Genomic DNA, 12,339 nt, shown 5'->3' on the forward strand with positions numbered 1-12,339 from the left:
ATAGCAGGAAATCGCATCATTTCAAGGTGCCATTTCAAAAAAAAATCGTCGACGGAAGGGGACACCCCACCCGCACCCTCCCCTGTTGAGCACCCCCTCTGAAAATTTTCTGGATACGCCTCTGATGTGAATGTTATATCACAAATATTTTGGCTACTACTGTAGCATATTGAGGATGGATATACTTAATAAAGTTGAAAATACAAATAGGAAGTTTTTGTTTACTTGTAACAACGGATCAAAATTTATTCTGTATTATCATATTTTCATTAAAAGGACCATTTCACAGATTTTGGCATGCATTGAAGTTTGTCATTAAATGCTTTAAAATTGATAAATGTAAACATTGAAACTAAATAGCTCAACTAAAAAACAAGAAATACAATTAAAGACAAAAAAATGAAGAAACAAAAGATAATCCTCAACTGGGCTCAAATCAATGACCCTTGGATTGAAAGTCTACCACTTAAGCCACTAGGCCATCAGTGCTCCTACAGCGGGGAGTTTATTTTATGCTTTATATAAGCAATCCCCATCTGGTCAATTTGTTTATGGTGTACTTAATAAATTACACGTATGGTTTATAAGTTTATTATGCATCCATAATTAATATAGAATCAGGCAACTTGATAGTGCGCTTGCATGTGGGGAGCGCTAGCAATAGACCGAGTTTAAACTGCGGAGGCCTGTATGTATAAACTCACAGTGGCATTGGGTATGACTCATGCATTCAATTTAAGGCCTATACTGTTACATTATTCATGTTATAATAACAACAAAATATTTAATTGTTTTGCGTTTGAAACACTTTGTATTTTTCAAATTGTCTTTAAAATCGTCAAAAGATGCATTCATTGGATATTTTAGAGAACAGTAAATGTGCAATTTTACTGTTTCCTCGCAAATATCAAAACTACAACTACAATTCCCAAATCTGAAATATTTTGTTGTTCAAATTTGCTAATTTAACAAAATATGAATAGGGTTAAATCTTGACTGATAATCATGTGATTTTAAAAAGTATTTCATTATTTCACTCGTTTAGTTAATTGGTAGAGAGCTGGAATACAAAATAATAGGATCGCAGCTATTTAAAGTTTCATTAAATGTGAGGGTATTGGTATTGAAATTAGTATCCCCCCTTTTCGAAGATGAGCGGGCATATTGTTTTGCTGGATGTTCGTCTGTCTGTCTGTTGGTAGACCTGTTCGTTTCCGATTAATAACTCGTGAACGGAGTGACCAATTGACTTGATACTTCACATGTGCATTGGCCTTGGATAGTAGATGACCCCTATTGGGGTCACTAGGTCAAAGGTCACGTCACTGTCACAATGAGTGTGAAAATCATTTCCGATCAATAACTCGTCAACGCATTGACCGATTGACTTGATAATTCACATGTGCATTGGCCGTGGACAGTAAATGACCCTTATTGAAATTGGAGTCACTAATTCAAAGTTCGAGGTCACTGTGACACAAGAAATTTTGTGTCAGGGCCCTTTTTCCAGCTCACCTGAGCACAACGTGCTCATGGTGAGCTTTTGTGATCGCCTTTTGTCCGTCGTGCGTCGTCCGTCGTGCAGCATCAACATTTGCCTTGTTAACACTCTAGAGGATACATTTATTGTCATATCTTCATGAAATTTGGTCAGAAGATTGGTCTCAATGATATCTTGGATGAGTTCGAAAATGGTTACGTTTGCTTGAAAAACATGGCTGCCAAGGGGCGGGGCAATTTGTAAAACATTGTTAACACTCTAGAGGCCACATTTATTGTCCAATCTTCATGAAATATGGTCAGAAGATTTGTCTTATTGATATCTTGGATGAGTTTGAAAATGGTCACGTTTGCTTGAAAAACATGGCTGCCAAGGGTCGGGGCATTTTTCCTTATATGGGTACATATGGCTATAGAAAACTCTTGTTAACACTCTAGAGGCCGCATTTATAGTCCGATCTTCATGAAACACGGTCAGAAGATTCATCCTAATAATATCTTGGATGAGTTCAAAAATGATGCCGGTTGGTTAAAAAACATGGCCACCACAGGGACGGGGCATTTTTACTTACATGGCTATAGCAAAACTTTGTTAACACTCTAGAGGTCACATTTATTTTCTGATCATCATGAAACTTGGTCAGAAGACTTGTCCCAATGATATCTTGGATGAGTTCGAAAATGGTTTTGGTTGCTTTAAAAACATGGCCACCAGGGGCGGAGCATTTTTCCTTATATGGCTTTATATGGCTTTTGTAAAACCTTTTTAACCCTCTAGAGGCCACATTTATAGTCCAATCTTTATGAAATTTGGTCAGAAGATTGGTCTCAATGATATCTTGGATGAGTTCGAAAATAAATATGTTTGCTTGAAAAACATGGCTGCCAAGGGGCGGGGCATTTTCCTTATATGGCTATAGTAAAATCTTGTTAACACTCTAGAGGCCAAATGTACTGTCAGATCTTCATGAAACTTTGCGACTTTGGGCCTTTCATGCCCTCTTGCTTTTTTTTTTTGGGCGGGGGGGGGGGGGCTAAGCCTCCGACCGAGGAGGTCTTGTTTTTTTGGCGTTGCACAATGTATCTCTGATAGAAGCATGCCAGTTTTCATTAACTAACGTTGGTATGTGTGCTTAGTACTTGTGAGCCACCCAGTTTTGTTCTTGCCTTTAACAACTTTTTAGCAGATAATACTATTTTTTTTCTTTCCTGAGGATGCTTCTGAAGTTCCATTCATATTATATTTGGAATCTGTAATGACGTAGTCAACAGTTCAGCATTGGGTAGGAGAGGTAGGGGCACTTTAGATAAAGATTTGTTTTCTAATTAATGATTTTTATTTGGTATTATAACTGTTTAAGGGAATCCCGGACCTTAGCTCGGAATAGACTATTGCGCAATTACTGCATGATTTTAATAGTAATTAATTAACGGCTTTATATGTGTTAGCCAGAGTTCAGGGATGAAGATTAAGACTATATATATATTTGTTAAATATTTAATTACTTCATCGTAAATAATATTCGTTATATACTGAAGTCTTGAAGAGAGAAATTCAGCAATCAGAATGTGGTTCTGACTGCTACCTCTTCGCTCTTACAGTTCTCGTTCGTCCATCGGTGAAACTTTTTACGAAAGAAGAAGATAAAATTAAAGACTGTTCCTCGAGGATAACTACACAAGTTATGAACCAATCAAATTTAATATAACAATATAAATGATCACTCGAGCGTAGAAACCGGTCTCGTATAATTTAAATGTGGAGTGGACTCGACCGACATAATTATTTTAAAGTATACTAAAATACGATATGGTCACATATGAAATGCCAATTAGTTACAATTGCGCATATTACGCGTTATAAGTTACACCCGTCTTAATAATTTTGTGTCCCGTCGTACATTATGATCAATAGAAGAGTCTATTTCTATTTGTACAGTTTTTTTCTTTTCTCGGGCCCAGCTCTTTTGCGTTAATTTCCTGTATCCTATGTGTATTCTTCTGTTCTGATTTATTTTTTTTGCATGCGATATGTTAGACAAATTAATCTTTAAATTGGCTTGCACAATATGAAATAACCAAATGACTACAGAAATGCCTTAAAAGTTGACCTTTCCATTAAATTACACCATGCAAATTGGAGTAAGTGTAAACTAACCTAATCGGAAGTTGACACACCTAACAAACAAATTGAATCAAATCGAAACTTGTTTCGCTTTGGAAAAAATAGAAATTGGAGAAAATGAGATTGAATGAAGACAAAGCAACCGTTAACAAATAGGGTATGTGTGTTGTAAAATAATTATTCAGAAACAAATATTTGTTATGTACTTCATCGGAGTAAAATGTATGATCAATCGTTCTATTTAATACTACTGTCAACAGTGATTATCATGTTTATCCAATGTCAGTGACTCATAATCAAATTTTACTTTTAAATGCTTAGATGATGCGATTAAAATACCGAAAGCCTTCGAAACAACATGTCATTTTACTTAAGTTAAGGGCGTGTGCTTTAGTCCGGCGCTATCCCAATAGCTAATTACCCGTAAAACATAAACTGACCGTAACAGTATTGTTACTAACAGCGTTTAATAAGGGTAATTTCGAATGCAGTATTTTAAAACGCAAGTATTATACATCGGGAAAATGATAAACTTTACAACGATTTTAAAAGTTCACACACGTCGTACATTGACAGGTAAAGGTGTGAATTATTGTTACCTGCAATCGACTAATCACGTGTGATTTTAAATCAATAAGTGATCAGGAACCCTGTGATATTTACCGAAGTATTGATTCCACTATTGTCGCGAAAACAGTTTTAACAGAATCAATTGCAGAAAGATGTAAGTGCATGTATACTAATGCAGATCATCTCCAAAACAAACTTGATGAATTGCGTTTGCAGTTGTCTATTGTGTCACCAGACTTTGTATTTGTTACAGAAGTGTTACCCAAGTATAATTTCGACAATATATCATGTTCTTCCACATTGTATCATATTGATGGTTACTCAGCTTTTCCTGGAACTGACCTTGGTAGAGGTGTCATTATTTATGCGAAAACAGAATTGAATGTTTCACCAAATACCACTCTTAATTCCTTTTATGGTGATGCTTCGTGGATTGACTGGATTAGTGATAGCAAAACAATAACATTAGGGTGTATATATCGGAGCCCCTCCAACACTAGAAACTGTGATGAAATTAACCATTTATTAAACATGGCAGTTGGACTCGCCGAGAATTTATTAATTACGGGAGACTTTAATATGAAGGACATTGATTGGGACACGTACACCACCACACATGGAGAGGATCATCATGAAAGCTTATTTATTGAGTGCTTAAGAGATAACTTTTTGTTTCAACATGTAAACCAATTCACAAGATGTAGAAATGATCAGAGCAAGAACATACTTGACCTAATTTTATCTAAAGATGAGAATGACATAGTGAACTTAGAATATCTACCATCCCTGGGATGCAGTGATCATGTAACATTACTATTTGACTTTTTATGTGATTTCAAAATAATATGTACTGGAGCTAGTTCCTATCAATACAGGAAATGTGATTTAATACGCTTTACGGAAGAGTGGGAAACAACAAACTGGCAGGAATATTTCCAACACAGCGATGCTAACAGCATGTGGGAGTCTTTTGTTTGCAAATTCAGAGCTAGTGTGGAAAAGTTTGTTCCAAAGTTTAAACCAAAATCAGGACACATGAAGAAACCGTTGTGGATGACACAGGATTCATTGAGATTTATTAAGGGGAAGCGTCATGCCTGGAATAAATATATGGCTACTAAAAGGACGGCAGACTTTGGAACATATAAAGTGGTGAGAAATGCGGCCAATGAATGTGTGAAGAAGATTAAGAAAAACTATGAACGGACTATTTCGCTTAAAGCTAAAAGTGAACCGAAGCAATTTTGGCGGTATGTAAAAAGTAAAGTTAAGTCAAAAATTGGCGTTTCTAATTTGAAACGGGACGATGGGGGGTTTGTTGGATCGGACAATGAAAAAGCGGATGTTCTTAATGGGTTTTTTGCCTCTGTGTTTACAAAAGAAACTTTACATAATATACCTGATTTACCAGATAAAACTGTGGAAAATAATTTAAATGACATACATGTTTCTGAAGTGGAAGTCTTAAATTTGCTAAAGGATATTGATTCGTCTAAGTCCATGGGTCCGGATGAAATACATCCATATTTGCTTTAAAGTATGCCTGACGTTTTTGTCAAACCGCTTTCATTAATTTTCAAGAAGTCTCTGTCATCCGGAGAAGTTCCAAAAGGGTGGAAAGATGCAAGAATATCGCCAATTTTCAAGAAGGGTAACAAAACTGAGCCATGTAACTACAGACCAGTTAGTCTCACATCAGTAGTCTGCAAGATCCTTGAAAAAATAGTTAGAAAACATATCATGTATCATTTAAGTGTGAATAATTTATTATCAAATGATCAATACGGCTTTAGACCACATAGATCCTGTGCGTTACAGTTGCTACATGTTATGGAGGACTGGACAAAGTTCATCGAAGGAAGCGAAAGCTGGGACAGCATTTACTTAGACCTTGCGAAAGCTTTTGATAAAGTTGCGCATAGAAGACTCATAAGGAAGGTATCTGCGTATGGCATTAAGGGAAATGTTCTGGCCTGGATTGAGAACTTTCTGAGTCAGAGAAGACAGTGTGTGTCAATAAAGGGAAGTACATCTAGCTGGATAAGTGTAGAGAGTGGAGTTCCTCAGGGAAGTGTGCTTGGTCCAGTACTTTTTATAATATATGTTCACGATATCACCGACTCTGTGAGCTGTATTTCTAAAATATTTGCTGACGACACCAAGTTATATGCACCTGTGACGGACTCAGGCAGGCTGCAGGAGGATCTTGACTCTCTCAGCGAATGGGCACAAAAATGGGAACTTGCCTTCAACGTTGACAAATGCAAAGTTATACATTACGGAAACAATAACCCCAATCAACAGTATACTATGAATAATAAGCCTCTGCAGGCTGCAACTGAGGAATGTGATCTGGGAGTGCTCTTCGAAAGAGATCTAAAATTTAGTAAGCATATATCTACAAAGATAAATAAAGCAAACAGTATCCTAGCCTTAATAAAGAGATCTTTTGAGTTCATGGACAAATACTTATTTTTGAAATTATATACTGCCTTGGTGCGTCCGCATGTTGAGTTTGCAAATGTTATATGGTACCCATATTTAAAAAAGGACATACGTTCATGACAACTGCCAATGCATGGTATTCTATTGTCAACTTACACAACATTCTCCGTTTGTTGTTATACGTTCATGACAACAGCCAAGGCATCGTATTTTGTTGTCAACATATAGAATTTATTTCACCTGGTATTATAAAATATTATATTATAATGGCAAGTATAATAAACGTACTGGTAATTCTTGATAGCGAGTAGAATCTCGAAGTTTTTAAACATTTACCTTTATGATAGCAATATGTTCTACTAAATAATAACACACATGTCATCAAGTCATGTTGATGTATCTTATGGTTGTTTTTGCTAGTAACATAGTGTGAAAATCTGGCGACGTTGTGCTAAATTGACATCAAATTTACGTCGTCGCCGGGGCCATGTTCATTGTTGTTATGCGAATGGATGCTTGGTTTTAATGATTAAGTTCACTCTCAAATTATTTTAAAAGGCACCATTGTCTTGCACCAATCTACGATTTAATGGTGTAACAAATTATTTAATAGCATCAATTTGCTAAAACAAATATGCTCAAAACTGATTCCCGCAATACTTCTATTACCTTTGTTTAATTTCAGCGTTGTTTTAATATCATTTTAGAATGTTAAATGCACTTAAAACTACATTTAAGCTACCAGATATAGTTATATTATAATATGCAGATATAAGCATGCATCATACATTCATAATTACCTGAGAAATCAAAACTCCCAAAATTCTTTGATGACCGCACTTGTACAAACGATGTGCATGTACAATATTCATATTCAAGGATTATATCTTCACAGTCGCTTAAAGATAGACAACTTCCGAAAAAACTGTTTTCTTTCCATGAGAAAAGTGCATTCCACGTTGTTTCCATCGCGCGAAAATAAAACCGAAATCATGTGCATTTCACACAGCTAAAAATAAACCAGGCTATACTTTGACCGCTTTATTTATGAACATAAATTTCCAGACTCTATTTAAAGTACCTCGTTGACGCATGCGCATAACATTATCATGCCTCGCCCGTTGTCGTTGTCTGCTTCCCATGAGCTGTACGTGGTTAAGGCGACCACCCGTTAATGGAAGTTGCCATTTTTGCAGATATATTTTCAGCGGTATCGGCGTGAATCTGAGTTTTATGGAAGGACTTTTACATGAAAGTATATGTGTACATTTATTAAAGCATCTTTGTGTGGCTAATTATTTGCTTCGCATAAATTTGTTCACTTGACCTAGCATTTTATTTACTAGTTTCGATTTCCAATACTCTATTATAACGACGGTACTTTTTGTATTTTATACCATAAAAATCATCGTATTTGACGTGATATTAAATGCCGTGGCGTTTCTCGAACTGTACATTTTAATATCATCCTGATTGCGGATTTACGATATATACTAGTTACTAGAAATTAATACGTTACATTACGACTGACGTACCAGTTTCTAAATTTAGACAATTAGTGTAATCATAATTCTAAAAGTAGCTCACTTTGGAATCCCTGATTTATTTGACTCATAACCTATATATAACGACACCCAATGATACAGACTCAGAAAACAGCCGTTGTATTCATTCTTACATCTTAATTGGAACGCTAACATCTACGACCAACGGAAAAGCTGTATGACCGAACATGAGACTGCTTTAGTAAATGGTTTAAGTACCTGTTATCGAACAGCACCTATTATCGGACGTTTCGTTTCGGTTCTTTATGCACATGGGTAAAAGTGTGCATGACGTCACATCGATAAACAGGTTAAAGGAATGCATTTATTGTTTTTTTACACGGTTTTATGTGTTATTAGCTTTTACTTTTATAATTCATTTATCAAAACGTAAATTTACTCACCAAACAGCATATTTCCGTTTGCAATTTTGATTGCAGCAGACGCACATTTTTTCGCCGTGTCCGGGTCACGTGATAGTCATGTTACTTTGTATATACCGGAGTAGTATTTATGAAGTGTCCGGTAATAGGTCATGTTAACATCATCCACCAGTTTGTTTTGTCTGCTAGAGTGATAATAATCAGGGAACCATTGTTATGAATTCTTGAAGGATATTTGCTGGAAAACTTAACAGATAACTTATTCAAAGATTGAACTGTTAGTCATTTGTTAAAACAAAATGTTTTTGTCATTTAAAGTGTTTCAATTTTAATGTAATTTAAGGAAAGTTCTTAGGTGTTTGATAACTGGTTCGTCCACCATACATTACGACTAAGAGCTATGACTTTTCGCTCTATATTGTCCCCTTAACTTTGGGAGGCGTTAACTGAAAAAGTGGAACAATGTGAGAAATGTAAAATAGTTCTTCTTGTTTTATAAATTTGAATTTATATAAAAACGTCTTATGTTTAACAATCATAAATGTTAGACATTTAAGACAGCATCAAACATCTAATTAGAATTGCAAAATTAGAAATTAGAATTCTCTTAGTTCTAGATCTATATGTCTGTGCAGTATTATACAAATAAAGAACTAGTTCATTCTTGTTTAATACTTCTTGTGTACAAACCAACAACAATTATGTTATATCATTGCCGAAAATTTATATATTATGTATTATTCATTGAAATATATGAAAATATGCCACAATATTGACACTGACGCAGATTTGTTTGAATTCATTAACACCAGTTCTAATTCTTATGATAATATTAAATGTGATACATCATGTTTTTTTTTTCCCTTCCTTGAGACATGTTGAATATCGGCCCTTTCACCTAGACATCGGGCCTTTCCCCTAGACGTATTTTCTCCCCAGACAATGAAATCTAAAGAAAACACATTTAAAACCTTTAATTATATTAGTTAACCTGATCCATTGTAGAAAAAAGATGAATATTGAATAATTAAATTATCTGTTGCCATGAATTTGTTTTAAAAACAGTAAAATATGTTAAATTGATTATTTAAGTATTTTCCCCAAAATCTGGCGTTTCGCGCAATTTTTTCCCCTAAAACATTGCCAGGCTCTTTCCCAAAAATCAGATAAAAAACCCATGTACATTGTAATGGCTGCTGTGGTATGCCTTCTAATTAGTAAATGATGGTTTATGTTAATTTATAATTATGTATTTATTCATCAAGTCTCATCCATGTTAACATTTAATACATAGGCAATTGGACATAAAACCACACATAACCATTCCTAATAGAATTATAAGTGACTGTATACATTGAACACATTTAATAGAAAGTCCATGCACTTACCCAACTTGATTTAAAAAACGTGTGACATTTGCACAGTAATAGTAAATCTTTCATACACAGAGATATGTTAAATGTTTTACATATCCCAGGTTTTCATGGGCCTGTCATTAAAATATTAAAAGCACATATTATAAGTCTCCCAAGGCCTGACCTGAAGTGTTTAAATAATCCTTAATACAATGCATTTGCAGAATAGTGTATATTGATATGGAGAGCATGTACTAGTCAGACAAAATAGTATATATTGATATGGAGGGCATGTACTAGTCAGACAGAATAGTATATATTGATATGGAGGGCATGTACTAGTCATTATGTCTAAGGTGAACTGCATACTGAATTATATCTGATCAGGGATATCCGCCTTCTGACATTACAACAATTCTATAGAATACTGAGTAGTATATATTTATATGGAGGGCATGTACTACTCATTATGTCTAAGTTGAACTGCATACTGAATTATATCTGATCAGGAATATCCGCCTTCTGACATTATAACAATCCTATAGAATACTGAGTGGTATATATTGATATGGAGGGCATGTACTAGTCATTATGTCTAAGGTGAACTGCATACTGAATTATATCTGAGCAGGGATATCCACCTATGACATTACAACAATCCTATAGTTTAAAGCTGCTACGTCCAGTTTAATGTTGTTTGTTTGCAAAACAATATGTTGTTTATTAAATTTACATATTTCAACATTGATGTTCAAAGACAAGTCGACGGTAATTTACTATTGTGGATTACATTGTAAAGCGTTTATTTCAATGGTTATATGAGTTTTGTTCGTTAAGAAAGTTCATTCGTATATAGATATTGTTGATAAGAAAGCCCTTTTCACACATTTAAACGGATATATAATTGATAAATTATACGTATTGCTCTTTAAATCCACGACATAAGGATTTACAGTAAAAACGTTAATGCAGATATAGCACTTACCTGCACCTTACATGCATCGATTTTCGCGCAAAATGCGGAGAGCGACATACGGAAAACCGACATTAAACTGCAAAGTTTTACGTGTATGACAATTTACTACTTATTTAAAAAAATAGTTTTATGCAATATACTTTTACTTAACATGTTATTTAGTAGTAATGACAATATTGCATATTAAATGCATCTGCAGATTCGTGCAAACAAAACAGTTAATGACAATATACGTATTGTTAAACGTTTTTAAAATCGAGAGTAATTTGAACAATTAGGATCTGTTATGATTCTTCAATGAATTTATAAAACGTGTCCAAACAATACGCACTTTTGTTAAACGTTGTTAAAAATCAATTATATGCAATGCACATCGCGTACATGTTTGATGATTCATTCAGAATGTTTCGACATATTTCAGAATTCTCATCGTCATTGAATGTACTTTTACCTTTGGATCTGTTCGCGAGAGTTCATGCTTACAATATTGATATAGGACTTAAAATTTCTAATCACTATGCGGGACAAACCGTCAGGACATGGAACCTCATTGTTAGGAATATTATAATAATTCATATACATGGACTCGATTTAAGCCAGCTAGTTTCACAAAAACATAACAAGCACGATTCTTTTTTTCAAACAACAAACGATACCATATGTACACTGTGTTTTATAAAATATAGTGCAATATGCTGTCACTATTCTTTATTTTTCGTATGTTTCAGGTTTGAAATGATTCATATATGATATGGAACTTGAAATTAAAATGGCCTTCAGGAATTCAACGTGTCTGCAAGCATTGTTTGTATGAATTGGTTGGAGAATAAGACGTGAACAATGGCGAGACTTGGGGATGTTTTCGGCGTCAAAGAAATGACGAACTGGTTGAAGGCATGGCTGGCATTGAACATTACAAAGGATGGGTTGCATGAGTTCGTTGACAGAGAAGTAAAACAGTTTAAGACAGGAATATATCAAAACATCACGTCAACATTAGGTCTGTCGGCGAATACAACATGTACAAGCTGCTTGACTGCTAATATATTACCATGCCCCACACAAGGGGTATGCAAGAAAAGCGGGAGGAAATCATATATATGCATGCATGACACACCAAGCAAACGGTATCGACCTTGTCCACTTAGCATTTGCGAGAAAGTTCGTGACGATATTAAGAACGATCATCGGTTCAATGGACCCTCGTGGAAAAACACCTGTGCTGAGCAATGGGCGTGCAATCACTGGCAAATTGGAAAATGTTTTATGCCCCCAGATGGATATATTGGAGTGACGTCTATTCGGGATACAGATTTCAACGGTGTCATTAGTGTAATGTTGAACTGTAAACACTTTGATAACCTGATGTCATTTAGCATAGCACCGATGTCGGTTAGTCCGTGTCTTTTATCTAAGGTAACTATTTAACAGAGCATGCATG

General features: G+C 35.0%; 1 protein-coding gene across 5 annotated transcripts in view; it reads left to right on the forward strand.

The window, feature by feature from the left end:
- The first annotated feature begins 3,663 nt into the window (after nucleotides 1-3,663).
- LOC127843272 (uncharacterized) overlaps nucleotides 3,664-12,339 on the forward strand; it is a 224,718-nt gene continuing 216,042 nt past the window's right edge. For 3 of the 5 annotated variants that reach the window (XR_008032189.1, XM_052373167.1, XM_052373164.1), the window contains exons 1-2: nucleotides 3,664-3,782; nucleotides 11,627-12,314. Coding sequence is in view for 4 of the 5 variants with exons in the window: in XM_052373167.1 (XP_052229127.1) it covers nucleotides 11,739-12,314 (576 nt within the window). In the remaining variant the exon portion in view is untranslated. Of the gene's footprint in view, nucleotides 3,783-7,752; nucleotides 7,896-11,626; nucleotides 12,315-12,339 lie in introns of those variants that run through there. The other 2 variants (XM_052373166.1, XM_052373165.1) reach the window with 2 other exon arrangements.

Source organism: Dreissena polymorpha, chromosome 8 (genome assembly GCF_020536995.1).
Source record: "Dreissena polymorpha isolate Duluth1 chromosome 8, UMN_Dpol_1.0, whole genome shotgun sequence".
Lineage (NCBI taxonomy): Eukaryota > Metazoa > Mollusca > Bivalvia > Myida > Dreissenidae > Dreissena > Dreissena polymorpha.